Consider the following 25,890-nt stretch of genomic DNA (forward strand, 5'->3'; position numbering starts at 1 on the left):
GTACAACCAGACAAATGAGAATTTATACTCCATTTATGTACGATGTGTCAAAATGCATTCTACTATCATGTATAACTAATTAGAACAAATAAAATATATAAAAAATAAAAAAAATTAAATAAAGGCATGCTGTAAAAAAATAGTCACTAGACACATGGGAAAACAATGAATTCCATGTGCTCACACACACTCAAAAGAGAAAAATAAGAGATGATAGAAGTAGACCCATAGTGGATCCAGGAAATAGAGCCAGCAGGATACAGATACAGGAAAAATATGCTTATTCTGATCAAGGAAATAAAAGAGAAGATTATGAAGTTTGACAAATAACTGGACAGTATAAAAAAGGATTAATGAAATGATTTTTTGAGTCATTCAAATGAAAATTCTAGAACTAAAAATTGCAATAACTGAAATTAAGATCTCAATAGGATTAAACAGCAGATTATATACAGTCAAAGAGATAATTAGTAACTGAAAGATTGAGATAAATATATAGACTAGAACCTGGGAAGACAAAAGGATGAAAAACACAGAAGACAATGTAAAAGACATAGAAAATACAGAGAGAACTTTGAACATCTGTGCAATTAGAGTCCTGGAGGGAGAGGATAGAGCGAGTGGAACAGAGACAATATTTTAAGAGATCATGGCTGAGAATTTCCTAAAACATGAAAAATATCAAGCTACGCATTTAAGAACTCCTAAAACACCCCTCAGAATAAATCAAAAGAAAGTCCCATTTAGTTTCCTCAGAGGAAAATTGATGAAAATGAAAGGCAAAGGAAAGGGTTAATAGCAGCCAGAAAAAGAAGAAAAAAAAAATCTTTCAAAGAGCAACATAAAGATAGTCCGAGGTGTATTTTTGTCTTAATTTAGCCCTCCATTTTGTGGTTGCACCTATTATTTGGGTCAAGATATGGATATAACCTGATTTTTTTCCCTTTGTCAATTATGTTAATTTTCTTTCTGAAGGCTCTTAGAATTTCTTTTTCTTCTGTAATATTATTAAATTTCAATAAAATATACATCAATGTTTTCCTTTCATATATGTCCTTTTTAGCATCCCTTCATCTATTTCAATCTGAAATCATCTTTATTAATGAGAGATTTCACTTATTATTTCTCCAAATATTTCTCCCTTCCATTTTTTCTCTTCTTCAATCATATCAATGTTAATACTTTACTCCAAGATTTTTGACATTTTCCTCCTTTTTTCATACTCTTTTCTTTTTTCTGATATATTCTCAGAAAGATCAGGGAAATCAGTTTGCTAATTAATTTTTGCACTCCATTATTTCTCTTATTTATCTCCTCAATAGTTTTCTTTATTTACATACTTTTATACTCAGTTACTCCCTTTGCATTCTTTGTCATAACTGTTGTTTCTATCTAAAGTTTCCAATATTCTCTCTTATCTCTTTAGATATTTTTATGTGTGTGCTTATGTTTAATTACCTTTTTCTCCTCTGATCTTTTAACTCTAATTCCTCTATCATCTGTTTAGTTTCTTAATTTTTCTACTTAACTCTTGTGCTTTTCAGACATCTCACAATTTTTCCTGTGAACTCATACTATCCAGGACAATTGGCTGCCTGGTTGGTGGTATGCACTGGTGAAACAGCAAAATTCCAGTTCAACTTATGCTTTCCTAATAAAGTTGGGAGTTTGTTGGCAAAGTTCCTCCGGTTTTATGATCAGAGCTTGAGCATTTCTTTTTGCATGCCTTTTTACACCCCTAAGCCGTAAAGTTTAGCAATCTCCATGACACTGCTCAGTGTCTATCTGTTTTATGTTGTCTGAGCAATATAATGCTGATTTATATATTAAAAAAATAGAACCTCACGGTTCTGGAGGCAGCAAAATTGAAGATGGGATGTGCACATCTGTTGAGGGCCTCCTGCTGCATCATAACATGGCAGATGGCATCACACGGTGGGAGTGTGGGCAAGAGTAACGAGCTGGCACATTTGGAAGAGAGGGGACAAAGGAGCTGACCTGCTTTCTAAAAACCCAGTCTTACAAGAACTAATCCATTCCATGAGAACTAACCCAGTCTTGTGAGAAGTATCATCATCTCTCTTAAAGGCTCCACCTCTCAATGCCACTACATTGGCAGCTGAATTTTAACATGAATTTTGGTAGGGCAAACCACATCCAAACCATAGTCCTCAGAAAGTATACTTGTCCCTACTCTCTGTCATTAGTACCCAGTGGCAACAATGCTGTATGGGTGTTTTGAAATGGGGAAGGGGAAGGAATGTGAGAAGGTGCTCTGGGGCAGGCCAGTCAGCTTTCTTCTCTGCTCTGAGCTCTCCTTTCCTTGACTTTAGCCAAAAGGCAATCCCAAGGTCTCTTTGATGTGAACTCAGCACCTCCACCTGGCACTGGGCTGGCCCTCATGTTCTTTTGCTTCATCCAGGTAACAGGGGTGAGAGGTGATCAAGTAGTAGCCCATGGTGTCCAGGCTTCTTTGCCTTCAGTTTTCTACATGTGCAAACCAAAACTGAACCAATTCTGTCTTCATGAGGGTTTCTCGTAATTTTTGGTTTAGATCCTAGGGATTCATTAATCTTATTTCTGTGAGAGAAGCCCTGTGTTGGTCTGCCAGGGAATTTATGCTTTTGTTTAGAAACAATGATAAGTCTCCATTTATTTAACTCACCCATTATATCACTCAGTATAGATTTTCAGTATTCATTTTCAGGTCACTCAAAATTGAATTCATTTTCATAAATCAACATTACAAAAATAAGAACAACAAAAGCATGGACCACTTACACATATTTTTATTATGTGCCAATTATTGTTTAGGAGGCTTACATGCATTAATTAATTGAATCCTCAAAACAACCTATGAGTACATTTCTATTTCTCTTTTACAGATGACAAAACTAAGGCACAGTGAGGATCGGTGAAGGAACGAGGTTTGGCCCCTGAGTCTGTGCTCTGACTCTTTTCATGAGAGCTGACTCTAAATTTATTTTTTAAAAGACTAATGCAACCCAAACACTGTTTCTTTCCTTACATTTTTTGCTCCATTCAGTTTTACTGAATAGTAAGCAACTCAATTAGTTACTTCTCTTGGTTTATATAAGTAAGAATAATTTTTTTTATGTAAATCCATTTTCAGAATCTTTATCTCTATGGTGTTTGTAATAAGTTGACCCTCTATATGAATAGGTTCTATATTCATGGATTCAGCTAGTTGTGGATCAAAAATATTTGGAAGAAATTTCATCTGTACTGAACATGTGCATACTTTGTCCTTGTAATTATTCCCTAAGCAATATGGTATAACAACTATTTACATAGAAGTTACATTGTTTTAGGTATTAAAAGTCATCTAGAGATGATTGAAAGTATATGGGAGCATGCGCATAGGTCATATGCAAATACTACACCATTTTATACATGGGACTTGAACACCTATGGGTGTCAGGAACTGCAGAGGATCCTGTAACCAGCCCCTGGGATATGCCAAGGGACAGCTGTACAAAGGAAATTCACTTAACTCTTGTGATTTCAGGGCAGAAGTCCATCTTCTAATTTAGAATTTGTAGATGACTTCCTCACTTCTTGGTCATAGAAGCCAGAAAACTATTAATTGCTCCTGATAAAACAAGGTGGGAATCTGAGGCCCCCAGCATTTGGTTGTGTTCCTGAGAAGTCTCCTGCATCACCCATCAGAACCAAACAGCAGGCAATTCTTCACCCAGGGCAACTGGATGGTTTCCATTTCTGCTGGTCTACATATTTGAAAAATGCTAATATTTTTCAAACTTCTACGAGACGTGGGTTGGGAACGAAGGTCCTCTTTTCAACAGTGAGATCCAGTTTCATAATTCTCACATAACTTTCTGAAGACCAAATATGGGTGAAATTGGATGCCCAGCCCGAGGAAGCTGCTCTGTTCTCTGAGATCCCTCTAAACTGGAAACAAACCCTGCCTCTGTTTCTTTGGCCAGGAACTCGAGTTATGTCTCCTAGAATTTAGCCCTTTGTTTCACTGAATGCATTTGGACCATGGCTTCCCCAAAGTCACATCAGTGGATAATCAATTCATTAGCTCTCATGGGATACTGGAAAAAAATTGAGGGTGAAAGTTGCTTTTGAGTTTTGGTGGTTTCATTATTTCAAGATTGATCACTTTAATAATGAAATTTGCATTAGTACCTTAATGGACTTTATATATTTTATCATGACCTGGCCATATTTGAGAGAATTTAGAATCACAATATTATTCTTAGGTCAGCAACAGAAGTGGGCACAACCATTCAGAAATAGGGAAATAAATGAAGCCATGAGGGTATACAGGCACAAACATAATTTTTATAATCAGAAAGTAATATTAAAATAGCAACCATATATATATAGTAAAATTGGATCATATTTATGTATACGATTCCCTCTAGACTGCTCCTAAATGCACGCATGTCCTTATTTTAACTTATTACTTCTGCTAACCATGCTCCAAGGTCACCATGTTCTTTAATTGTAAAATGTTTTAGACAAGAGAGCTACAACCACTGCCAACTTTGTTTATAAACTTCAGTTTCCTTTATTCCCTGGAAACAGGTACCTCCACCAATTTGCTTACTGAAACTCATACGAAGTAGTGGAGCAAAAGGTACTGTCATTCCCTGGAGTATGCCCTCAGTCTGCTTACTTCTCTTTAGATGTGTTCATCGATTCCTTTCTTTTGATTTGTAATTTTTAATAATTCCATAGTGAGCATCCTTACATCCAGCCACAAGCATTTTTCAATTACTTCTTTAAACTTTGTCCTTTCAAATGGTATTGATGGGCCAAATCTTGTGTAAACTTTTTTTTTTTTTTTTGGTGCTGGGGATTGAACCCAGGGTCTGATGAATGATAAACTTTTGCTCTACCACTAAGCCATGCTGCTGGGTCCTTGTGAAAACTTTCAAAGTCACTGATGCTTATTGCTAGAATGGTTCAAACAATTAAAATTTCTATCAACACAACCTTTCTAGTATTAATATTTGTTTGAATTTCATTTTTCTTATGTAATCTTTAATAAATGTCCACTTTTTCTATCACATGGGGGTTATGAGGATTGTGTGTATATAACTTATTACCCAAAGCAGAACCTTCATCAAACCTTTGGGAATTAAATGAAGTATTATTATAGTTGCACTAGGATGGTGAGCATAAACCAGGAGTTAGCTGGGAAACGACCTATGCTCCTCCTGTTAACAAAGCATACTGATAAAAAATATCCACACACCCACTTCACAAAGGAAGAATTAGAACATTACTTTTTAAAAATTTCATTTATTTATTTATTTATTTTAGAACATTACTTTTGCATACAACTCTTTTCCCTTTCTCCCTCCACTCTACCTTGGTCCAAAAGATAACCCTTCCCCAAATTTTGTATTTATCATTCCCTAGATTTTAAATAAATACTATTCAATGAAAAATAGACGTGTGTCACTAGACTCTTGATTGTTTAACTTTGCTTTTTTCTGTATTTCATGGAAATGGGATTCTTCTGTTTGTCATCTTCTGCAGTTTGACTTCTCACACAATATTCTGTCTCTTTCTCTAACTTCTTTTTTGTTGCTGTTATTTATTCATTATTACAGCTGTATATTACTCTATGGCAAAAATTTATCATAAGTTATCTATCCATTTTTCCACTGATGTTTTGTAATCATTCTTTCAAGGCCTTTTCTATTACAAATCATGCTCTGTATTCTTTCCTAAATCTCTGAATGTATATGGCTAAGAGAGTCCTTGGGTGTATTGCCAGGGGGAGAACTGTTGGATCACAGAATTGGCTAAGCCTCAACTTTAATAAAGAACTTATGCATATATGAATATGTCACAATGAATTCCACTATTGAATATAATCACAGTGTTCCAATAAAAAATTTTGAAAATTGACCCTTTATTCAACCATATCATTATATTTAACAATTAGTCTTTGATAATCAGAAGCTTTCTACATAGACAAACATATCAACTGAGTATCTAATGTTTTCCTTCTTTTTTTATTCAAAGAAAAAATTATACATCAGCTAGGACTCCAGATAATACTGAATAGAAATAATGAAATAAGACATTGCTTTTTAATAATTTTAAAAAGATTGGATCTATGTAATTCACCATAATGATCTTTGCTATCATTTTTTTTTTGGCAAGAGCCTTTTTATCAGATTTGAGAAGTTTTGAACTATTTTCCTAAATTATTAGGAGTTCATGTTATGAGTGGGTGATGGATTTTATCAAATTCTTTTATAATCTTTTGATATTTTTTTCTATTTTAACTAATTAAGGTGGCAAATGATATCACTATGAAAATTTATTCTTTATATATACATGTAAAGAACATATATAATATATACTCTATATATTCTCAAGAATATAAATATTATACATATTCTTTATATTTTCTAAAGAATGTATGTGTACCCCCCCCCACACACACATACATACACAAAAACACACACACCACACTGAATTTGATTTACCAAGTTTTTAGGTTTCTGTCCTCTAGTTTCTGAGTGAGTTTGGGCTGTATTTCTCCTTCCTCTTTCTCTTGTCTAGTTGTGGTAATAACAAAGTTAGGCTGGCTTCATAGAATGAGTCAGGGAATATTTTTATGTGTTTTTTATCCCCCTTTGATCCAAACTAGTTTGTTAATTTTGGAATTTTCTTCTCCTTAAAAATTCTAACGCTTTCATAAAACTTTGTAAAGTAGCTTGGCCTGGTATTTTCTTTGTGGCAGGATTTTTAACTATTTGATTCAATTTTTTGAAAGGTGGTAAGACTCTTCCAGCTTTCTGTTTTTCTAAAGTCTGTTTCAGGAAGCTCTATTTTCCTGAGATAGTGTGTACTTCCTCAAATTTTTTAAATTTATTGGCCCAAGATTTTAAAAAAATTTTTATTTGTTCTTTTTAGTTATAAATGACAGTACGGCCTAAGATTTTTAATGTAGCTATTATTGCATTATTAACCTTTTCTGTACTCATGTTCCCTCTTATTCCCTTCCTTCGTTTCTTTCTATCTTTTCCTTTCTTTTCTTTTCTTTTCCAGTGCTAGGAATTGAACCCAGGTTCTCGCACATACTAGACGAGTGCTCCACCCCTGAGCTACATCCCCAGCCTCGCCTTTTATTTCTAATAGCATCTATTTTTGTTTTCTCTTTTTCTAAACCAATTCTGTAAGAAGTTTGTCATATTATTGGTTTTTTAAAGAGAAACATTGAAGATTCATTGATCTTCTTATTGTGTATATCATGTTTCATTCATTTTGTTCTCATATTTTTATTTACTTTCTTCCTTATTTCTCTTTCTTTCTTTTTGTGTGTGGGGTTATTCTATTTCAAACTTTTGAAACTGGTTGCTTAGCTTGTTTCCTGTTTTGTCCTTCTTTAGAGTATTTACATCTGCCCATTTCCTTCTAATCATTACTTTTCTGGCTTTCTACAAAATATGCAACATTTTAATTATCATTCAGTTCTAGTTATTTTTAATTTTCATCCTAAGTTTTTTTTTGACCTATGAATTATTTAGAAACATTTGTAAATTTAAGACTGGCTAATTTCTAATTGTTATTTGCAGAATTCTATGTAAGTCCAATAAATTGTGTGTCAAATTTTACCTATCTCTCGTTTCTTTAATTTAATCTCCCATAATGGTGGTGGTTTGATGGCCCCTCTTACCTTTGACTAAAGGCACCTACATGAGGTGTCGATCCAGAGGCTCTGTGGTTGGTGCTGAGTGTCCTGGGGAAGACAGAGGGCAGTGCTGGAGTTGGGCACCATACCCTGCTTGTAGGGCAGAGTATCAGAGCTGCAGGAGCAGGGCTCATTCTCTGCTGATTGGCAGTACAAGTGATCTCCTCAGTCATTCCATGGTATTCCTGTTGGTGGGTGGGAGGCTGGGTTTGCTGGATGGGGGTATGATCTCAGGAAGTGAATTCACTCCTTCATTTAATGGATACTACTGGGACCTGGACTGAGTCAGGCTCTGGTAAAGGTGCTCTGTCCCTGGCCCTCAGGGTCCCCACCCACTGGGAGCCATTCTGATTCCTGTGACAAAAGCATCCTAAAGGTAAGAAGCCAGCATTCCTTAGAGGAGCATGGGGCAGGGTACATGTTGGTGCTGGGATTACACCATGAAGACAAATCACTCCCAGGTGTGACAGTCAGATGTCAGGTCATCTTGTGAGAGTCTACCTTAGGAGGCATCTTAAGTCTCTGTATTCCCTCTGCTCCACTTTATTAAACAGCAGTATTTTCTGGACTTAGAAAGTTGTGGCAGGTAAAAAAGCAGAAGTTGCTGCAGACTCTTCCTCTCTTGGGTGTACAGATAATAGGTTGAACCCTTGGGGGGGAAGTTTTGAGGGGTACGCTGGAGCAGAAGGTCATGCTGTTTGTGTTCATTCACCCATGAGAAAACATTTGAAAATTAGTTGCAGACATTAAAAAATGAGTGGTTTCACATAAGAATGGAGTCACTTGATGCACTCAGAGCCTCTGGGCCTGGTCTGATTGAAGCTCAATGACATTACCACATGGGTGACTTTATTAAGAGCAGGAATCACAGGTATTTTCCTCCACATTCCAGTTTTTACGGCTCTCTCTAAATATTGTTCACCTGTATCACCATATTGATCTGCCACTAGATCTTGCTATTTGCTATGTGGATAAAGAAGCACATATATTTCCACATCACACATTTATTTTTAAACAACAGTTTCAACCGGGCACAGTAGCACACACCTGTAATCCCAGTGACTTGGGAGGCTGAAGCAAGAGGATCACAAGTTTGAGGCCAGCCTTGCCATTTAGGGAGAACATGTCTCAAAATTAAAAAAAGTTGGGGGCTGAGGATTAATTCAGTGGTAGTGTACCCCGGGGTTTAATTCCCAATATTGCAAAAAAAATATTTTTTTATAATTATGTTTCAATACTTTTGGCTTCTTTCAGAATCCCTATCTACTTTAGTCTGGGCATTTAAAACTGTTACTCAGAGAAGAGAGCAGTAGGCCTCCCCAGATTCAGAGGGGTCAGGGCACAAAAACAGGGGTCAGGGATTCCTGAGGCAGGAATGATACCACAAAGGCTGGACTTCAGGGCAGACTGGATTTATGCCCCCTTCTCCTCTGAGACTAACTGACCTGTGTCTTTGGGTAAGAAACTGCACTCAACCATGGTTCAGGTCCTGCTCTGTGGGGTAGTGGACAACATAGGCTGCAGTACCCCAGTGGACTGCAGTGGACCCTCATTGCATGCCAACTCTCTTCCACTGCTTGGCAGAGGCTGATGATAGGGGCTGCCCTTACCCCTGCCCTCAGAGAAGGCTGAGAGGAACTGAGCCACCTCCCGGCTGTGGCAGTGGCTTCCTTCCTTGTCAGTCACGTGGGATTTGGCTCCTGTCCCTGGAGCCTCAGGTCACACAGCTCACTGTGCCTGCCCTGCCAGGAGCCAGGAGCAGAGCGCCAGCATGAGTTCGGGGATCGGCATGCTGACAGCCCTCCTCTTCCTCCTGGGTGAGTGGAGAGTGTAAAATGGGATACATTTTACTCTTCCCTGGCTGGGGTCGAGTGGCTAGTGATCAGGAAACAGAGGGTCTCAGCCCTTAAGGGCTTCATCCCTAACACTGGAATGTGTCCCTCTGGATCGATGGGTTTTCTGACTGACCTGGCAGGGAGCAGTTCTTTGTGTTGTTTCATTTCAGTTGCAACTTACAAATGCTCCCGGGCAAAGGGAGAATAGGAAAGGTCATGTGGCAGAAAGAGCTTCAGGCTTGAGATCTAGAAAAATCAGTTTCAACTGTGATTCTATTGTTGGCAAACTAGTGGAGGCTTCTGAGACCTCTGGTATTGGTGTCTGAACTAATGAAATGGGAAACAATATTTACTTTTTGGGATTGTCAGAGAATTACATTAAATTCAAATAAGTCCAGTAAAGATAATTTCATAGAAAGAGAAAACAGGTGGATGCTGCTCTATGGTTGATGCTGTATAGTGTTATTGTTGCAGGTCTGGCCTTCTGGAAACTGAGGCAGCACAAAGACCTCCCTTCAAACCCCTATTCTTGAGATCAAGTCAGAAATATTTCAGACATGTTGCTTAGAGTACAGGCAATGAATTTATTAGAAGGGATGGGAAAGGGGAAAAACAGACACTATCAAGGGAGATAGTGGGACAGCGTACCTCTTCTGTGTGCCAGTTTTATTAGAAATCCCAGATAACTTTCCCAAGAGTCCCAACCAGGTTCACTTCTTGGCTTTCGACTGGCAGCAGGATGACATCAACATCAGATTTTCAATTCTCCACTGCCATGGCAACTCTAGGTCACTTTGGCCCAGGTTTTGGTGACCAGTTTTAATTGGATTCTTAACCCTAAATGCTTACATGTTTCATGGTAAGGAGGAATTATCCTTATCTCCCTGAGTTTTGGGATTTGATCTGTGAAAAGAGTCACAAAAGTCTACCCATTTAGGGTAACTTGCGTTTTTCTTATCAACATTATTTGGGATCTGCTTTTCTCCTGCAGATAATAGATTGCTGAGAAATGTAACCTATCCTGTCCACATAAGCCTGGTAGGGCTGCAGGTAAATTGTTTCTTGGAAAAGAAAGCATGTGGGGGTCAGAATGGTGGGTCCATTTTATAGAATTATTCCCTTAACCTCATGTTCCCACCACAAGCATCTGCCTATTCCCTATTTTTATTAGACTGTGGAGTGCATTCTGTTACACCGAGCTAGCTTTGTCTTTAAAAATTACCTGCAACACTGTGCTTTGAAAGAAGGAAGAAGGGGGAGAAGAAGAGATTAACAGAAAAGAAGGGCCAGATAAAAAGGGAGAGATAAAACTGAAGAAGTAGACAGAAAGGAAGAAACACAGAGATGTGGAGACAGAGGTTCAGTGAGATGGTTCAAAGTTTTCATAGATAGAGATAAACAGAGACACAGAGATGCATGCTACTTTGTAAAGTCCCCTTTGAGTTCAACAATTATTTCTTAACAGGACAACAGACATACATAAAGATTCACTTTCCCAAAACTTGGATTGAACAACATTCAAAGGCAAGCAATCTATCTCCAAATATAAACTTCCATCTGCCATGTATCCTGGACATGGACAAAACTATTCACAGGGAAGGAATCCATCTGAAGCCTGCAGTAAGCAGGGATAACAAAGATATTGGCCTCTGGGAGTCAGAATATCAGGCATCTACCAGTGTACCTGTGGGCATAGGTTCCTTCCTACAGCAAGCAGAAATTAAGTGTGCGCAGAGTAGAAAACCCAAAGCATGCCTGTCCCAGTGAAGTGACAGAAGATAGCAGAAGTTTTAAATGCTCTTTGACCTATGTAGATACACAAACCAGTCTGTCCTGGGGAAAAATTTGATAATTTAAGAAACTCAAAGAAAAATGTGCACATTTTATTAACAGGAAATTCCTTGAAGAATTTCAGGCAATAAACTTTTAAAATGCTCAAGCCAAAAAATAATAGCACAACCTTTAAGATTTTCCAGTGTTTCTAATGTGCCTAGTACTCAGGTAAATTTATATTTGTTCATCTGGTCCCATGACAGCTCTCTGAAAATGTACCACTGTTACTCAAGTGCCTCACTGATGGGGTTTGAATTCCTTGTCCAAGGCATTTCTGCTTTCATACGTGGATAGTCGAGATAGACAGTGGCGGGGAGCACGGGCTAGTTCTGAACTTCCTGAATCTCAAGGCCTGCTCTGTTTGCTATGTGACAGGCCAGAGGAATCAGGCAAGTTTTTCATCCTCTCTGTGCTCAACTTTCTCATCAGCAAGTTGTGGATAATGATCCTACCTGTTCTCTCGTAGGGCTATTGAAAGAATTAAATCTGTTACCCCATTCAAAACACTCATCACAGTGTCTGGCATGTGGTCAACACTCACTCTGGATATGAGGGGACTTATTTGATTTTTTGGTCTTTACAGAAGGCATTTTACTAGCAAAAAGTAAGCTGATCACAACCTTTTGCCTAGGAATTCCCATTTGAAGGAATATTTTGTAATGAAATAGCATAAAAGTTCTCAAAATATTCAATAGGGTGTTATTTAGGATTTGCTGAAACCATAGTGAAAAACAGAAATGACTGGTTATTAGTAGGAATCTGGCTAAATCAATAATATTCTAATGTTGCAATGCTCAATATGTTTAGATGAAAGACATGACTTTCTATAGACAAACATGAACAGTGCAGAAGTGACAAAGTGGTAATTACAGAGCTAGAGTTATGTAGGGATAGTTATGTATTACAGGTTTGCTTACCTAGAGAAAATACAACAGATGGTTTACTAGTAGTCTTTTTTCTTTTCAGGAAGTCAGATCACTGGGCAATTTCAATTATTGAAAATTTTCATAATAATTTATGTGTTCCAAATTCCAATAAATAAATTTCTGTGCACAAAGAAAAAAAAGTCTGTTGAGAGCAAGTTAAGAAAAATTTGGTTTTCCCCTTTAATGACTTTAAGACCTGCTAATAGATGTCCTGTGAGGGTGGGTGAATAGGCCAAAGTAGATGGGAACTGTACCTGGGAGGCTTGAGGGTACATGGGCCAATCTCTGCCCATTCGCCCTGTGATGCCTAAGCTTACAGGTATAAGCTGGGTCTGAGGACCCAGGCACACTATTTTCTCCTCATAGAGTAACTGAAAAGTTTTTGAAAAAAAATGTTTTAATATTCCAAAACATTTTTTTAAAAACAGAGCTTAATGTAACAAACATTTATAGAGCCAACACCCTGAATTAACAAATATTAAAATTTTGTGGGTTTTAAAAGACATACATATTTAAAGGTAAGTAGCTAAATCAATGATGGAAGAAACAGAACAGTAGAGATGGAGTCACCGTTCTCTGCTTCTTTCCTTTGTCTTACTTTCCTCCATCTCTAGTGCTGCTTTGTAGAAGTTAAAAGCTTTGCAGGACTTACCATACCACAGTTAACACACTGTATTATCCACCCACTCTGGTACTGTGAATCACCTGCATTCATTTCAACTCCTCTAGAAGCTTCTGTTGAAAGTATTATTCCTCTATTTACTTACTTGCCTCCATCACTGATGGAACTTAGATCAGTTCTAACTTTTTGCCTGGCCACCTGTGCCTTGGTTGAGCCCTCTATATCCTCTCTTTGGAACTCATGTGCCCTTGATTTTCTGGCAGACACCAAGGAAGGAAGCTCTCTGTGTCATGTGGATGTGTGCCACTCTGCCATCACTGGATATTGCCAGGCACCCTCCACTGGTGGGAGGTGGATTTATCTGCTCCCCTACATATTCAGTAGTGCTTGGTACTCTCAGAATTCTCAGTATCTTAAAGATTTTTTGTTGCATGTTCCCAATCACTTCTGAGAACAACCATTTTTCCTCCATCAGGCAACCATTTCTCTTTTTCTACAAATCTATTCTATACTTTTCAAGTTTTATTTGGTTATGGGTCTTTTATGCATATTTTTCTGAATATTAATTATTTGTCTGTTCCAAGTGTTGTATGGTATCTTCTCTCAGTATGTTATCTTTCATCTTTGTGATATCCTTTGCTGTGCAGAAGTCTGTAAGTGTAGTACAATCAAATTTATCAGTCTTTTCCTTTTTTTGTGTGTTTGCCTTTTCTGTTTTGTCTAGAAACATTTTTTAAACATTTTTTTACCTTAAAATGATTGTTTTCTTTATGATTAGGGCTTTCATTTATTTGAAGTGTACTTTTGGTTATAGCTTCAAGATCTAAGTTTGATTTTTCTATACAAAATGATAATTGTCCTAATACCATTTATTTGATAATCTGTCCTTTCTCCCCTGCTTTGCAATGTTTCCTCTATTCTACAGCCACTTAATATATGTTTGGACTATTAGTGGGCCTTGTATTACATGCAATTTTTGATACCTGTCTAAATTTGAATCATATCATGCCAGTTTATTTATGATAGTTTATGAATCTTGCTAACTTCTAAGAAGGATTACCCCTTCTGGTTTTTGTTGTTGTTGTTTTTAATGGTATTGGGGATTGAACCTACCCTGGTTTGCCACTGATCAACATCCCAGTTTTTTATATTTTTTGTTTTGAAATAGGGTCTCACTAAATTGACAAGACTGGCCTTGAATTTGCAAACCTCCTATCTCAGCCTGCCGAGTTGCTGGGATTACTAGGTGTGCACCACCATGCCCAGTCAGTCTGTTGTTAGAATCCTCTCTGCTCTAAATTTACCTTACTCCCCAAGGTGGAGTCCTTTCCTCTAAAGCATGGTAAAACCCCACTTCCTGAGAGCTGACTGCAGCTGACCCCAGCTCATCCAGCTCTGGTTCTCCTCCCAGAACTTCCATGTGGGTCTCACTCATTTCTCAGAAACAAAAGGAGGATGTTATTATAATCATGCCCATTTTGACAGCTGAGCAAACTGGGGCATGCAGAGCTCAGATTCAAACTGAGGCATTTTGATGCCCAAAGCTACTTTTTTTATTGAAACACCAAACTGCCTCTCTGTTGGGAATGGAAAGGAGTGCCATTATGAAAAACTTACATGACTTTTTAAACTGTTTTGTTTTTTAATTTTTAATTTCAAACATAAGGGAAAGTTGTAAGAATAAGAAATGTACAAAGGCACTCTTATGATTTGTCTATTTTTAACAATTTACCTTATTTGCTTTATCCTATATTTCTCTTTCTCTGTGTGTATTCCCAAATACATCAGCATGTACTTCTTAAGAGTGTAGCAACCTGGATGGAACTGGAGGACTTCTTGTTAAGTGAAATAAGCCGGCTGCAAAAAGACAAACACTGCAGGTTCTCACTCATTTTGGGGAGCTAAAATTCAGTCTTATAGAAGAAAAGAGCAGAACAGTGGCCGATGGGATCTGAGAAGAGTGAGGGGAAAAGAGGATCGAGAGAAGTTGGATAACAGTTACCAAAATACATTCAGGAGAGAGGAATGAATTCTGGTTTTCTGTAGCACAGTAGGGTAACTGTAATCTACAACAATTTATGATATATTTCAAAGTTATTAGGAGAGTCCAAGTTTCCTAACATATAGAAATGATAAGTGTTGAGATGGGATTGCTAACTACTCTGATTTGATGATTATACCTCTATACATATATCAAATTATTACATCATATCCCATAAATATGTACAAATATTATGTGTCAATTAAAATAGAAAAATAATAGAAACATTTTCTTACATAACCATAGTGCAGTCACCCACTTTAGGAGATTAAACACTGACAAGATACTTTTATACTGATCAAATTCCAATATTTTCAATGGTAGTTTCTATGCCTCCAGGACAGATTCTGGGGCTGTGTTGCACAGGGTAACCATGTCACTTCAGCCTTCAATAATCTGGAACATGTCCACAGCCTTGTGTATCTTTCATGACAGTGATATTTACTGAAGCACATAGCTTCCTGTCAAACCTTCTCTTCTTCCAGAGAACAGTCTTCTTTAGGGTTTGCTTGGTATTCCCTAATGATTAGCCCCAATTTATACATTCCTACCAGAAGATTCCATAGCTTATATAGGAGATTCCATAACCCGTGCTGTCATTCTCAGGGTTCATGTCTTGAGGAACAGGGTGTGCGACAAAGGTTGATATCCTTTAGACATAATGATAAAGGTTCAAAACCAGTTTTCAGATTATGGTTGTTACAGTTCTAAATAATGGTTTATTACCAATCCATCAGCATTTTTCAGTTTTGCCAAAATATGGACCTAAGAATAGCTATTGAAAATATCTGGTAAAATTTCTAGGCATTTTATTAGAGGTATATATCGTCCTTCTAAAAAAATTGCCATATGAAATATTCCTTTGGACTCTAATTCCAACTGGAATGTCAGCCATCTGTCTTCGTTTCAATGTTGTTGGAAAGCATCCACTGAAATGTATGTACTATTATAATCATGATAATAAAAGAAGTACAATATCACTTTAATTACATTCCAGGGCCTAAAACATTCTTCATGGAAGGAGCCAGAGTTATTGAAGTGAGCAGAGGTTTTTTTCTTCTGCCTTAATTTATAATGAAATGATGGCAGGGGCCAGGGTAAAGAGAATTAAATTCGTTTTTATCTTACAAGTCAAAGTCATCACTTTATTCCTTGGCTCTTAGTCCCTGAGATCTTTGTAAAAATCTTTCCTGACAGCTTTTCCCCTGTTCCAACTTCCTGCCAAGACGATGGTTTAGAATTGTGTGGTGTGAGGATGTTAGTGGGAAAGAATTCTTGGTGCATTCATTTTCCTTTGCTGCATAATAAATCATCACAAATATAACAAAAGAAAGCGAATACACCAGGGTCTCTTAGCAAGTCAGCAGAAGGTAAGGGAAGAGCCTGGGACCTCAGGTTAGCAAAAGAAATTTCTCAACAGAGGAAGAATTCTCTGACGGCAGATATCCTCACCTTTTTCCTGATCTTTGTGGTAAAGTATTTCTCACATTAAGTTAGCTGCAGGTATATTTTTGTAAATGGTCTTTGTCAACTTGAAAAAGTTTCCCTCTATTTTTTTTATGAGAGTTTTAATCATAAATGAGTGTAGAATCTTGTCAAATGTGTGTCCTGTGTTATCTGATTGTGTGACTTTTCTTCTTTTACCTGTTCATGTGGTAGATGATGTGGATTGATTTTCAAACATCCAACCAGCTTCGTATCCTGGAAAACTCCAGCTAGTCTTGATGTCTAATTTTTTCTATATATTGCTGAATTTTCAAACTCCTGGACTCAAGTGATCTTTCCACCTCAACCTCCCAATTGCTGGAACTACAGGCATGTGCCAATGTGCATAGCTTCCTGTATTGCTGAATTCTACGTGCTAATATTTTGTTAAGGTTTTTTATATCTATATTCATGAAGTATGCTGTCTAGCATTTTTTCGTTTTTGCATTGTCTTTGTATGGATTTAATATCAGGGTAATACTGGTTTAAAAACGAATCAGAATAGTTCCAAATCTAGCTCTTGTGAACTGACCTGCTATAAACATTGATGTGGTTGCGTTGTGTACAATGAATCAAAAAAATAAAAAGAAAATGAATTAGGAAGTATTTCCCCTGTTCTCCTTTCTAGATAGAATTGTGTAGAATTGTTATTCATTCTTCTTTCAACTTTCTCTAGAATTTTCCCGCAAAATGGTCTGGGCCTATAAACTTCTTTTGAGGGAACTAATAAATTAGGAATTCAGTTTCCTTTATAATTGTAGGGCTACCTAAAGTATCTGTTGCATATTGGGTCACTCTTGATAATTTTTACTTTCTGAAAAATCAGCCCATTTTTCTAGGTTGTCAGGCTTTGTGGGTAGAGCTGTTCATAGCATTCCTCCATCATTGTCATTGTCCTCATCATCATTATTGTCATTGCTATTCTGCTGTTTGCAGGATCTGGAGCATCAGTCCCATTTCATTACTGATATTGACAACCGGCATTTTCTTTCTTTTTTTTTTTTTCTTTGTCAGTCTTGTCAGAAGTTTTCAAATTCGATTATTTTTTCAAAGAACCATGTATTGTTTTACTGATTTTCTGTTGTTATTCTGTTTTCATTTTATTGACTTCTGCTCTTATCTTTATTACTTGCTTTCTTCTGCTTGTTCTGGGTTTATATTGCTGTTCTTTTCCCAGTTTCTTAAAGTGTCATCTTAGGTTGTTAATTTAAGTCTTTTCTAATGAAAACATTTAGTGACATAAATTTCCCTCTTAGGACTGCATTAGCAATGTTCCACAAAATATGATTATTCACTTAATAAGTGTTTGATTTCCTCAGGACTTTCCCTTTGACCTTGGATTATTTAGAGGTATTATGCTGTCTTTCATTGATTTCAAATTGGTTCCATTGTGATCAATTAATTCAATCTGTATGATTTCAAGTCTTTAAAAATTTGTTGAGGGTTGGCCCAGTGAACACATTGTCTTAATCTTTTTTTTTTTTTTTTTGGTACCAGGGATTGAACTCAGGGGCACTCGATCACTGAGCCACATCCCCAGCCCTATTTTGTATTTTATTTAGAGACCGAGTCTCACTGAATGAAGATCCTCCTGCTTCAACCTCCTAAGCCTCTGGGATTACAGGCATGTGCCACTGTACCGAGCTCATTGTCTTGATCTCATGTGTGTGTGTTCTTTTTTTTGTTTGTTTTGTTTTGTTTTTTAATTGTATAGTTTTTCTAGTGGTTGCTCTAGGTTTTACACTATGTATATACAATATCACAGTCTTCTGGTGTCATTTTAACAGTTCAAGTGAAATGTAGAAACTGTGCTACTTTGTTCCTTTGCCTTCTCTCATTTATAGTTGTCTTAAATATTTCCTTACACATTTGGGAAATCTATCAGATAGTGTTATCATGTTTTTAGCTTCAAGCATTAAGCATAATTTAACAACATTAAAAGGAGAATGAAAATCTATTTTATTTAAGCATATTTTTACTCTTTCCAATGTTTTTTTTCTCACTTCCTGATGTTCCAAAATTCCTTGTTGTATCTTTTCATTTCTGTTTGGAGAACTTCCTTTAGCCATCCTTCCAGGGTAGGTTTGCTGATGGGCAACTCTCTTAGTTTTCTTTATCTGAGGATGTCTTGATCTCCCTTTGTTTCCTGCAGGACATTTTCACTGGATATGGACTTTAAAAGGTAATCCTTTTTTCCTTCACTTCCTTTTGGTCTCCACATTTTCTGATGAGAAATCTATTGTTAAATCAAGTTCTTTTCCTTCTGTAGGTAAGGAATTATTTCTTGATTGTTTTCAATAATTTTTTTTATTTTAATAAGTTTGACTGTGAAATGTCTTGGAGTGAGTTTATTTGAGTTTATCCTGTTATAGTTTGGTCAGCTTCTAAAATTTCTGAGTGTCTTTGACCAAGTTTGGCAAGTTTTCAGTCATTATCCATTCAAATACTTTTCCATTTCACTCTCTTTCTTTTCTCCTAGGACTCTAATGCATAAATGTTAGTTGTTTGTTATACTCTCAAAGTTCTTGAAGTTCTGTTTATTTTAAAATTCTATTGTATCTTAATCGTACTGGTTGGAGATATATATGTATATACATATGCACACACGCATATGTGTATAGTCTTCAAGTTCATGGATTCTTTTCTTTGTCCTCTTTATTCTGCTGTAGGGTTCATTAAATGAGTTTTTATTTGAGTTATTATATTTTAAGTTCTCCAATTTTATTTGGTTCTTTATATCTTCTGTTTTTTTGGCTTAGGCTTTCTGTGTCTATGCTGAGACTTTGTTTTTCTGTTTATTTCAAGCATTTTCTTAATTGTTCTTGGAAGCATTTTTATAATAGCTACTTTACATCTCTGTCAGAAAATTTTGATATCTGGGTAATTTGGTCATTGGTATCTATTGATTGTCTTTTCTCTTTCAAATAGATATTTTCCTGATTCTTTCTTTGACAAGTGGTTTTCATTTTGGGTATTCTGTTATGAAACTAAATCTTATTTAGAGTTTTTGTTTCAACAGGTATTCTCAGGCATCATTTTGAGGAAATGAACATTTCCTCATTGCTGTTGGATGGCTGGAAGTGTAGACTCCTCTCTTGGCCTTCACTGGGACCTGATGGCAGTGGGGCTGCTTCTCAGTACTGGGTCAGGTGGGAGTCCAGGCTCCTCCCTAGGCCCTTGCTGGGAGGGATAGGGGTGACCCACTATTCCTTATCACATGTTCTTTACTCACAGTGGGGTGGGGTGACCTTTTGACTCCTGGGAAGTGGTGGATGTCCTGAGTCTCCACTAGTCCTCTTCTGCAAGGAGAGTGAGTCATAAGTGGTGGGGATGAGAGTCTAGGTTCTCTGTGTGTCTCTATGGACCCACCTTTGGGTAGGAACTTTTCCCATCCTTTAGGGATGAAAGTCCCTACCTCTGTGGGAGCACCCCTGTAGGGCAGCTGTGGCTCCTCATTGTATCTAGTGAGGATGGAAATCTAGGTCACTTCTTGGCTTCATCGATGAAGATGAAGTTGGGGGTGGGGCCGTGGTGTTTTCTCTGCTGTCTGACCAGAGTAGACTGTCTCTTGTCTAAATGTTTTTTCCTTCTAGGTTATCCCTTTTCTGGTCCTCTGGTTAGTGATAACTGGCCTTTTGTGTGTGTGTGTGTGTGTGTGTGTGTGCATGTGAGGGTGTGTGTGTCTCTGGTATATCTGGGTGGCCAGCTTTTCCCAGTCTGGGATATATACTAAAACAAATCCAAAGAAATTCACTTCCCTGTTATTTCTGGGATCCCAAGGTCCCTAGCCAGTCTGCCTTCTTCTACCTTTTAGGTTCTACTTATATTTATTTATAAATATAGTATGTAGGACTTTTAGCTATATTTAGTGAGAGGAATGGGGGAGAGTAAGCCTATTTCATCTTCCCAGAAAAGGAAGCCTGAAGTGAGTTTCTAAGCCCTTGGAGGATGGGTGATTTGGAGTAATGCTTTTTGAGGAGGGGCCCTAAATGAGTACACATGCCTCAGATGCACATTTCTGATCCTAGAGGCTCCTGAAGGGGAGGAAATATTCCATGAGGCAAGGGAAAGAGGAGCCACACAGGCAGAGTGGCTGCTAGGAAAGCCCCTGGTTTTCAGCCCCTTAAGAGGGTGATGGCTAAGCCCAAAAGACTGAACCAGACTGCCTGATACTCAATCAACAGACTGTTCCACTAGCTCTCAAATTAAACCATCTGTGTTTTTTCCTTAAAGTCACTGTAAGTGTCTATGTCACACCCAGACCCTCATTTATCCACCAGCACTGCTTGAACTGTTCCTTTTATTAAATTTGATTCCATTAAGTAACCGGCTAATAGTTCTTAGTAAGACAAACTAGGCTTGCTCTCTCCTGCTTGTCGGCACAAAACAGATGAGCAGCCAGGGAATTCCTGCCTGGAACCCAGCTGCACCCACCTCACAGACCTGGTCAAACCCTTATGAACTTCCATACTACCAAGAAGTTGCTCTCCAGGAAAGAGGTGAAGGACTTGGAAGTGGGCCCACAAGCTATCCCAGAGGACTGGGACACCTACACATCCAGAGCTTTCTCTTTGAGAAAGCAAACACTGGTTTGCACCAGACTTGACTGGGACATAAATATAGTGAGTCAGGTCGCAACTTGAGGAGTTGACAGTTTGTGGAAAGGACAGTTGCAATGCAGTGTGTTTATAACTGAGATGAGGGAGGCTCACCAGGACGTGGAGGAGAAGCACCTGATCCAAACTGATGTGTGCAGGAGGGCTTCCTGGAGGATGAATGTTGTGGAGTGTGAACTGATAATGCCCCTCCTGACTGAAGTCTTCCAGCAGCTCCCCACTGCTGCAGGCAGTGACCAAAGTGTTTGCTCTGCCCACAGGGTCCCCAGCTCCATCATAGGCTCCACCACACAGAGCACCCACCCTGTTCCTGTTCGGCCTCAAGGCCTCCTCACATACTATTTCCTCTGTATGGAATGCATGCTGCCCTCTCCACAGCCATGGAGATGCTCCGGTTTCCTGCTGTTCTGTCCCCTGGGTTAGGGCAGGGATCTGGTCTCACTGGGCTACTGCTTCAACACCTGTCCAGTCACTTGTCTGTGAGCTAATTAGTGGGAGGTCAGCTTTGGAACGTTGAACTATAGGAACCGTGTGAATCAGATTCATTCTTGAGGAATCCTGTGAAATTAAATTGAGAGGGCAGCCCCTGTTGAGGCTGGGGACATGACAGCGATGAGGCTGAGAGGTAAGCAAGAGCCAGTGGAGCAGGAGGCTATGTGTTGGGGCAGGGGAAACCTCAGCCTAGTGGTGGCCCTGGGGACTAGAGAGGGAGAGAGGAAATGCTTTTATTTCCGTCACCAGTAGACCAGATACTCAGATAGCAGCACTTCTTCCCTGCACTTGGTGCACTTTGGTGGGGCAAGACTTAGCACAACTCAGAGGTCTGGGGGAAATCCAGTGATTGAATTGGAAACCCCATGGGGAGTCTGGCTGGAGCAGGCCTCATCCCCAGTTTTGGAGGGTCTATGGGCTCCAAGTGATGGGGGCCATGCCTGACTTCTTCCTGCTTTACCTATAGGACCTTGGCACAAGTTGAGGCATTTGGCAGAGCTGAGCCTCCCCCTCCAGAAGAAGACCCCAGGGGAGTAGAAAGCAGAGCCCTGAGTGGGATATTCTCTGCTGGGGTGTTCAAGGGATTTGATTTATAGCTTAAATATTTGGGTGTATGGCATGCCTTGGCTTTGCAAATGTCAAGAGTTGCCTTTTAAAGGACACTAAAGTGAAGGTGCCCAGTGCATAGCAGGGCTTACCGAAGAGCCTCTCCTGGTAAATGGAGGCAGATGGCTTTCCTGGGTTTGCCAAGGGGTTCCAATATTGCCAAGGAGCTCTGCATGCTGCTGTTTTCTCTGCAGTGTCATGGCCCCTTCCTGTGCACTAGGCCAGCTGTCATCCCACAGCCCCACTCCCTGGGCACACACTCCCCTCAGCCAGGTCCCTCAGGACTCAGAGAAAATCTTCCCAGAGGCTGAAGAGCACAGTATGAATATTGCATGAATAATAATAACCCCACCACTTAGCGGTTATACAACGCTTTCCTCTTCCACAATACTTTACCATCATTAATTAGTTATTCTGCATTGCTTCCAGCCTCCCCTGCTCTCTCGGCAAAGGCAGGCCCTGAGACTCACTCTTGAAAACAGGCCTGCACTGATCCGAAGCCCCCATGTCTAGTGGTGGCCCTTCCTCAGTAGCACCACGCTGGCATTAGAAGTGTTCAGCTTAGCCACTTCTCAGAACAGTGGAGGCTTGTGCCCTTATTGGAAGGGCCACCATTCCTGATCTGAGCACCACTCCACAGGGGAGCACTCTGATGCACTCTGCTCCCCTTTTCTCCCATGGTCCCCAGAAAAGCAGAGGACACTGTCTCAAGTGGCTGGTGAGCTCGCTAGAGGAAGGATGGCTAACATGTGTGCCTCACTTTGGGCACACACACCTCCATGGGGTCCACCCAGACACACTGTGAGTTTGAGCCACATCATGTCTGGCCCAAGGCCATTGGCTGAGCACTGATGGCCAGAATAGGGACTCTTGGTTCCAAATATACTTCCCTGGAGTAGCTCTTGATTCCAATGTTCTTCCCTCTGACCCACCCTGGGCTCTGGGAAGATTTTCAGGCCCTCATGGAGGGGTTCAAAGATGGAGCAAACCCATTTGCCGGTGAGAATAGGAATGGGGGTGCTCTGACTGTGAGTCCTCTTATTCAGCCTTCCCTGAACTGCACTTTCCACCTTGTCAGGACAGCGCTCCCCCTTTTCCCAGCACTTCTGTCTCTCTTAAGGTTTCAGCAGCTCCCTTGCCAAGTGTGGCAAGTGTTCCCACACTAAATGTCACCACCTCCTGGTCAGAATGGACATGGGGTCCCTGGGAGACCCCCTTTGGAAAGAGCTCTGACCCTGGAGTATCCCTAGTTCTATCTTGGACCCAAGCTGGCTCCTGCCTCCAGCCTCTCCATTAGCCTGAAAAGGTATTGATTAGTTTGGCTTCTGTGAGCTGAGTGTTTTAATCCCAGTGTGTGAATCTTTAAGAATTAATTAGCAAAGATTGCTCAGGAAAAACAAAGTGGGCACAAGTTTTGATACTGTCTGGTCACCCACCATTATTGTTCTCCTCTTAATTACGGTGCTATTTCTGGAAGCCGGCACTCACTCATGCTTCACAGCCCCCTCGGCCTCTCCATCTTCCCAGTGGCCTTCTGTGGCCTCCTACTTCCTGTTTCTGCCCAGGGCTGCCACGTGCTGGCTGGTTGCACCAGCACTGACGCTAGAAAGCCTGGACAGCCTCGGCTTACCCATGTTGGGGCAGTGTGGATCAAGGGAAAGAACACAGAGGCTTTGAAGTAGGCAAAACATGAGGGAGGCCCAGTCCTCTAGCCCCATGGTGTGGCCAGCTTGGCTACTGTCCCTGAAGGCCAGCCATGGGTTTCTCTCTTCTGGTTGTTAAGGACCCTCATGTGCCCACAAATCTGGCAGCATGTCGTCATTGCCCTGGATACCCTCCCCCTTGCTGAGCCCCCTTCTTTAGTTCACAAGCCTTGGTACCCTCTGGAGCCTCCTGGTTTTTATTCCTGTCTCTTCCTTTGCTTGGACACCTAACGGTAACCCATTACCCACCCTTTCTACTGCCTCATCTTCATCAGCTCCTAGGGGTCCTTTTCACTTTAATTTAAACTATAATCCTCCTGGGAACTTCTCTGATACCGTGGAGTGCCCCCCTTAGTCCTCCTGGATGGCTATTTGCTGTGGACTTACATGTGTTAGCAGGGTCATCCTTGGAGTGGCATTAAGTACTGACTCCCACCTTCCTGGAGTGTTAAGGCCAGGGGCTGCGCCTCTTCAGCGAGGTTTGTGAAGCAGGTGGTTGCTCTGACTCCTTGTGTGTGGGAACCAAGGGATTAGTCATAGCCCCCCAGGTGGCCTGCAACCTTCTCTGTATGACCCTCTCTCCTGTTTTTTCCCTCTGACTCCAACCCACAGAGCTCTCTGCCTGGTAGGTTTGGTTTCTACTCCACGTCTAGGTCCTTTCAGAGAAAGAATGAGGCACAAAGAGCCACAGGAGGGGGTTGTGAACTCCTGTTCACTTGAAGTTTGGCTGCTGCAGTCAAGCTCTCATGAGACAGGAAGAAGGCGACCCAGGAAGAGCAAGTTCAGGTGGTTTCTGGGCTTATGACAGAGTGTCTGAGGTTTCTTCAAGTCATGGTGGTATCAAATAAGGCTCTAAACCCTGGAAGCCCTACAGACAGTGGGAGTGAGGGAGCCATGTAACTGAGGCCAGCTCACCTGTCAGGAGAGGCTGAAATGACAGAGAATCCACTGAGTTTCACTGCCGACTCCAAACACACCCATGGAGGACTGGAACGACCAGGCAGCTGACCTTATTTTTCTAAGCAGTGCACACATTGCTGAGCTCTGAGGAAGGGAAGAGGCTACCAGCACCCACACCACCCAAACCAGCTGTATAAGAGTGCTTTGTGTTCTGCTCTGACCTCAAGGTCAGCTGACATTGCAGAGAGGCACAGGACAAAAGGACAGAGAGGAAAGAGCTGTCTCTGTGGGTCCGTTTTATATACTAGGGTGTTGGGTCCCCATACTCTGGGAGATAAGTAAGGCCCATTCTAGCTGAACTGTCCCCTTTGGCTCTGCAAGTTGAGGTCCCCTTCTGAACCTTTCTCATTCACTCTGAGTGCCAGCTGTGTGTCGCCAGACTCTGGACCTACAGACTCACAGCCTGCTGGGGAAGATGGAAGTGTTCACGGTGACTCTTATGGTCTCAGGATCACATGTGCAATGCTAGGTCTTGATCTGATTCTCTATGGTTGAACTTGGCTTGGATCCTGGGGCCCCATATCACTCAGTGCTAGAAACTTGATCTTATCACTTCAAACCACTTCTGGTTTAACGTTCGGTAGCTTTGGGGTAACTGCTCAGTCAATTCAGGATTCTTCCTCACCTTTTCCCTACATTGCCCAAGGAGAAGAACCCATGTGTCATCTTCGTTCTGGGGAGAAATAGTTCACCCTGAGTTGTTGGTGACCTCCATACCACAGAGCAACCTCAGGCCAGCAAACAGTGCAAGGGGAGAGGCATGACAAGGTGTCAGGAGTGATCCTGGACTAACAGAGGAGGTGGCTTTTGTGCCACTTAAAGAATAAGTGAGAACTTTCCACAGGGACAAGGAGAAGACATGTGCAAAGGCCCAGAGGCACACAGTGTTGATTTGTTTACACAATCAATATATCTCATCAGACATATTTGAGGCTGCCCCATGTGGCTCCTCATTTGTGGTCAGCATTCTGCGAACCCTTCCCTGCCTCACTTACCTGATTTTTAATGATACTGCATCAGGGCTCTCACTTCACTCATTAGGATTATTTAGCTTGCAGATAAC

At 40.1% G+C, this 25,890-nt stretch overlaps 1 protein-coding gene across 4 annotated transcripts in view; it reads left to right on the forward strand.

Moving 5' to 3' along the window:
- Positions 1 to 9,400: 9,400 nt before the first annotated feature.
- The window catches only part of TMEM273 (transmembrane protein 273), a 63,568-nt gene continuing 47,078 nt past the window's right edge, over positions 9,401 to 25,890 (forward strand). For 2 of the 4 annotated variants that reach the window (XM_079138175.1, XM_079138176.1), the window contains exon 1: positions 9,401 to 9,525. In XM_079138175.1, coding sequence (XP_078994301.1) covers positions 9,480 to 9,525 — 46 coding nt within the window. In that variant the 5' untranslated portion in view covers positions 9,401 to 9,479. The remainder of the gene's footprint in view (positions 9,526 to 25,890) is intronic. The other 2 variants (XM_079138173.1, XM_079138174.1) reach the window with 1 other exon arrangement.

The sequence above is a fragment of the Sciurus vulgaris genome (genome assembly GCF_902686455.1).
Source record: "Sciurus vulgaris genome assembly, chromosome: 4".
Classification (NCBI taxonomy): domain Eukaryota; kingdom Metazoa; phylum Chordata; class Mammalia; order Rodentia; family Sciuridae; genus Sciurus; species Sciurus vulgaris.